The sequence below is a fragment of the Orycteropus afer genome, unplaced genomic scaffold (genome assembly GCF_000298275.1).
Source record: "Orycteropus afer afer isolate SDZICR_OR568_19922 unplaced genomic scaffold, OryAfe1.0 scaffold00191, whole genome shotgun sequence".
In the NCBI taxonomy this organism is placed as follows: Eukaryota; Metazoa; Chordata; class Mammalia; order Tubulidentata; family Orycteropodidae; genus Orycteropus; species Orycteropus afer.
Window position 1 is genome coordinate 6,150,566 of NW_006921778.1, and position 5,187 is coordinate 6,155,752.

Consider the following 5,187-nt stretch of genomic DNA (forward strand, 5'->3'; position numbering starts at 1 on the left):
TCTCCAAAAATTTATAGAAAACTTCAACACCTCAACAACAAAAGGACAAACAGTCCAATTCAAAAATGAGCAAGGGACATGAACAGACACTTCAATAAAGATGCTATACTGGTGGCCAACAAACATAAGGAAATGTTCATGATCATTAGCCATTGTTGTTGTTATTTGCTGTTGAGTTGTACCCGATTCATAGCGACTCATCATTGGGTTTCCAAGGCATTACCACTACGGAAGTAGATTGCTCAACCTTTTAGAGATGCAAATCAAAACAATGTTGAGATATCATCTCACCCCAGCAATAACAGAAAAGTTCAACAGGACCGAAAATAACAAATGCTGTTGTGGTTGGGAAAATCCCACACATTGCTGGTGGTACTGCAAAATGGTACAACCATTGTGGAAAATGGTATGCTGTTTCCTTAAAAAACTGAAAACAGAAATACCATTTGATCTAGCAGTTCCATTACCAGGAATATATCCTACAGAGATGAGAGACAGGACACCAACAGAAATATGCACACTCATATTCATGGCAGCACAATTCACTATAGCAAAGAGATGGAAACAACAAAAATGCCCATCAACAGATGAATGGATGCCAAATTATGGTACATTCACACAATGGAATACTATGCTTCATTAAGAATAATGAACAATACACAACTCATCTCACAACATGGGTGAACCTGAAGGACATTATGCTGAGTGAAATAAGTCGGTCTTAGAAGGACAAATATTAATGAGTCTATTACTGTAAAAAGTCAAAGAAGGGTTTGCTAAGGGAAGGGAACTCATGTTATAGGTTACTGGTGATGGGAAGGAGAATTTCAGACTGGTTGGGGGCCACATGTTGATTTTGGTAAGGGACAGTATGGAAAGAGTCTGTGACCGCATGGTAACATTAGAGAAAGGAAGGACACTGAAACGTGCACATATGATATAAAAAACAGAGGCAAATACTAGTACATACACAATACTGCATTACCAGTAGCACCAAGCACCAGGCTACAGATAAATGCGTAGACAACTGAGAAGATCAGATAGAGGTTGGTGAGCAGGAATGTACCCTAGACCAATGATACATTTAGCTGAAGATAATCTTGCATAGATACAAAATAACCACAACCATTAGTGACACAAAATAACCACAATCATTACAGAAGCAACAGAAGACAGAGTTGGAGTAATCCCTCAGAGACAACCAAACACCTTGGGAGAGAGAATAACTGGGCCTTCCAACTCAGGACCATAGTATTAGGTGACACCAAGCTCCATCGGCACTACATAATACAAAAAATCTTGTACCACACCTACTTTGGTGAGTAGCAACTGGGGTCTTAAAAGCTTTCAAGTGGCCATCTAAGATGTAGCTAATTTTTTCCTCTCATCTGAAGCAAAGAAAAGTGAAGAAAATCAAGGGCATTTGGAAACAATTAGTCCAAGGATACAATGGACCTCAAGACCAGAAGAACTAGATGGGGCCCAGCTACAGATGCCAACCACTTGAGAAGGGATCAAAACTGGAGATCCTGGAGATAGTGGGAGGAAAAATGTGGAACAAAATTCAAAAACACAATAATGACCAGAATTACTGGTTGGATGGAGTCTGGTGGTGCCCCCAAGACTGTGGACCTGGGTTACTCTTCAGGCCTGGGATAGTCACTCCCAAGGATTGGCCCAACAGTAGAAAGACTTACACACAGAACACCCAATGCAGGGAAATGCACCTACATACTCTACAGAGAGACATCCTTTGGAGCAATCGACCATGGGGCACCAAAGGGGCAGCATTCACATGGAGGGAAACCTGGACAGACAGGTATGCATAATTAAGAAGGGCACAGGGAGGGGGAGAATCAGAAGGAAGGGAGGGGAGGAGAGTGTGTTATGGTTGGAGATGGTAATTGGTGAGTGAAGTCAAATGTACATGAAATGTTGAATGTAAACAAATTTTGTTCTGTAAATTTGCACGCAAAGCACAATAAAATAAATAAATGGGAAGGAAAGAATAAAATAAAATAAAAAAAGAAAATGTAATCTAATAAGGATCATAAGCACTAATATTAAGTTTCATATATGCCAAACACTATTCTAAGCAATTTACATATATTATCCCACCTGCTTTTCACAGCAACTCGATGAGGGGACACTATTCCCATTTTACAGATGAAGAAACTGAGGCACAAAACATTTATGTAACCCAGTTAATCTGGTTGTATAGCCTTTGCTCTTAAGTATATTCTCATACTGTTGTTTCAGTGGTTTTGCTGATAAAACTATTAAAAAATAATAAATAATAGATATTATATGAATGAATACAGGTAATGAAACAGAAGAACATGGGTTTTAGAAGCAAAGTTTGGTTTGTATCTCATGGCTGACAGTTTAAATTTAAATTCTTCTTTATATTTCTTCAGTTCTTAAGTTTATCTACAACAGCACTCTTTCCCCTGTAAGTCATGAATTTGCATGAAATACATCATTTGATATTGTGGGTGCAGTCACATTTTAACATTATCATTTAATGTTTCTCTCTAGGTTTATGATCTGTGAATATGTCTTCTAAAAAACCACCTGTTATTAACAAATTTGGAGTAATATCTTCTTCTCATTATGAAAAACTCTTGAAGTGGAATGGTCAAAGTTCAAGTAAATCAAGAAGTAACAAATCAAAGTAAGGTGGAGAAAATTTCATTATTATTAATGTAAGGAACCCATATGCATCATACAAAATTTACAAAGTACAGAAAATTTTGAATAATAACATAAGCATCCATAGTTCTATAACCAAGGGTAAAATGTTAAGTTTTACTATTTTTAAGTAGATGTTCTTTTTCTTTTTTTGTAATGATCATATAATTTCTAAAATTTTGAATTCCACTGTTTATTTGAAATCAGTATTTTTCTATGGTAATATATAGTTTTAAGTTGCCATAATAATCCATAAAATGGGTAAGAGAAAGTATTTTAAAACTACTACTATTTGTAAAGCATTTTCATTATTTATAAGTCACAATGGAAATATTTTTCTGTATTCCAAAATGTTTCCTTAGGATACAGTTTCTAAAATGAAATTAGTAGATAAATATTTGTAGGTAGTTTTAACATTTTACATGATTTTGAAATTTTAAGAAAATTTTTAAAATGAACAAAATAGAGAATAATCTAATATACAGTAGTACTTACACATTGATGTGTTATTATATTTGTTGCAAATGTGTTCCTTTAACAAAGAACACTTTAACCTTTAAACTTGAAGCTCTTTGACCACATGTGCTCTGAACTATAGTGCTTGTGGCATGTATCTATCATTCCAGTTCATTTTTTACTTTAATATTTTTAATAGAAAGATAATATTTTGCAAGTGTGTGTAAATGTAATTTTACCTAACTCCTTTACCTGTGGCTTGCTTTTTTGTTGTTGTTGTTAAAAGAAAACACCATTATGCTTTTTTATTTCAATGTATATTGATAAGTGTGTATTTTCTTTATTTGGTGTAATGGCTACTTAAAGTTCATTTCTTCTTATCTTCACCAACACTTGATATTGTTAGATTTATTAATTTTTGCCAATAGGTCAAAAGTGGTAATTGCTTAATTAGTTAAATAAATTTCCATGACAACATTTTTTTTTTTTTGAGACCAAGCATCTTTTTATGTTTACCATTATAATAACTTCTATGAATTATCTCTTCATACACTTGACCCTTTTCCTTTTGTGCTATCTTTCTCCTATCGATATGCTGGTACTCTTAAACATTATTGCGAATTATCCTAGTTTGTGGTTTGCCTTTCAACTTTGTTTTTATGATGTCTTTCATTATAAAAAGCAAAATAAAACAAAACAAAAAGGGAACAAAACCTGATGCTGACAAGTTGATTCCAACTCATAGTGACCCTATAGGATAGAGTTGTTGTTGTTATGTGCCGTTGAGTCGAACCCAACTCATAATGACCCCTGCTTGGGTTGCTGAGGCAGTATCACTGTGGAAGTAGATTGCCTAACCTTCCTTCTGAGGAGTGGTTCGTGGGTTTGAACCGCCAGCCTTCTGATTAGCAGTCAAGTACCTTAGGCACTATGCTACCAGAGCTTCCATAGGATGGAGTAGTACTGCCCAATAGGGTTTCCAAGGCTGTAATCTTTACAGAAGCAGACTACTGCATCTTTCTGCTTGGAGCAACTGGTGGTTTTGAACTGCTGACCTTTTGGTTAGCAGTCAAGCTCTTAACCACTCCACCACCAGGGCTCCTTATCTTTCATCAAACAGAAGTTTAAAAAATTGATGTAGTCATTATGTTTTAAAGATTCATCCAAGTTGTTGAGTGTATTCCTGATTTGTTTATTTCCTTGGTTCATTTCATTTGTTGTTGTTAGGTGCCATCAAGTCACCTCTGACTCAAGGCAAGCCTGGGTACAACAGAAGGAAACACAGCCTGGTCCTGCATGAGCCTCACAATCCTTGCTATACCTAAACATATCGTTGACGCCACTGTGTCAATTCATCTCATTAAGGGCCCCCTTTTTTGCTGACCCTCTACTTTACCAAGCATGATATCCTTTTCTAGGGAATGGTCCCCTCTAATAACATGACCAAAGTAGGTGAAACGAGTTCTGGCCATTTGTGCTTGCAAGGAGCATTTCAGCTGTACTTCATCTATGACAGATTAGTTCATTCTTCTGGCAGTCTTCATGAGACTTCCAGTATTCCTTGCCAACACCTCAACTCAAAAATATCAAATTTTCTTTGGTCTTCCTTATTCATTCAGCTTTCACATGCATATGAGATGATTGAAAATACCATGGCTTTTATTAGGCGCACCTTAGTCTTCAAAGAGGCATCTTTGCTCTTCAGCACTTGAAAGAGATCTTTGGCAGCAGATTTGCCCAGTGCATTTCATTAATATACAGAAAATGATCCATTCATTCTACTATTGTTGGAATTTCAATTATTTCCAGTTAATGGTTATTATGAACCATGTTGTGATGAACATCGTTGTACAAGCATCATCATGCACATTCTAAGGTTCATACCTAGAAAAAGAGTTGCTGGGTCATAGGATGCATACCATTTTATTGTTATGTGATGTCAAGTCGGACCCAACTCATAGTGACCCCTCCTTGGGTTTCCGAAGCAGTATCACTATGGAAGCAGATTGCCCCATCTTCCTTCCAAGGAGTGGCTGGTGG

General features: G+C 36.3%; 1 protein-coding gene across 1 annotated transcript in view; it reads left to right on the forward strand.

The window, feature by feature from the left end:
• Window positions 1-2,555: 2,555 nt before the first annotated feature.
• The window catches only part of TMEM232 (transmembrane protein 232), a 438,880-nt gene continuing 436,248 nt past the window's right edge, over window positions 2,556-5,187 (forward strand). Inside the window, exon 1 of the mRNA XM_007947598.1 lies at window positions 2,556-2,674. Coding sequence (XP_007945789.1) covers window positions 2,556-2,674 — 119 coding nt within the window. The remainder of the gene's footprint in view (window positions 2,675-5,187) is intronic.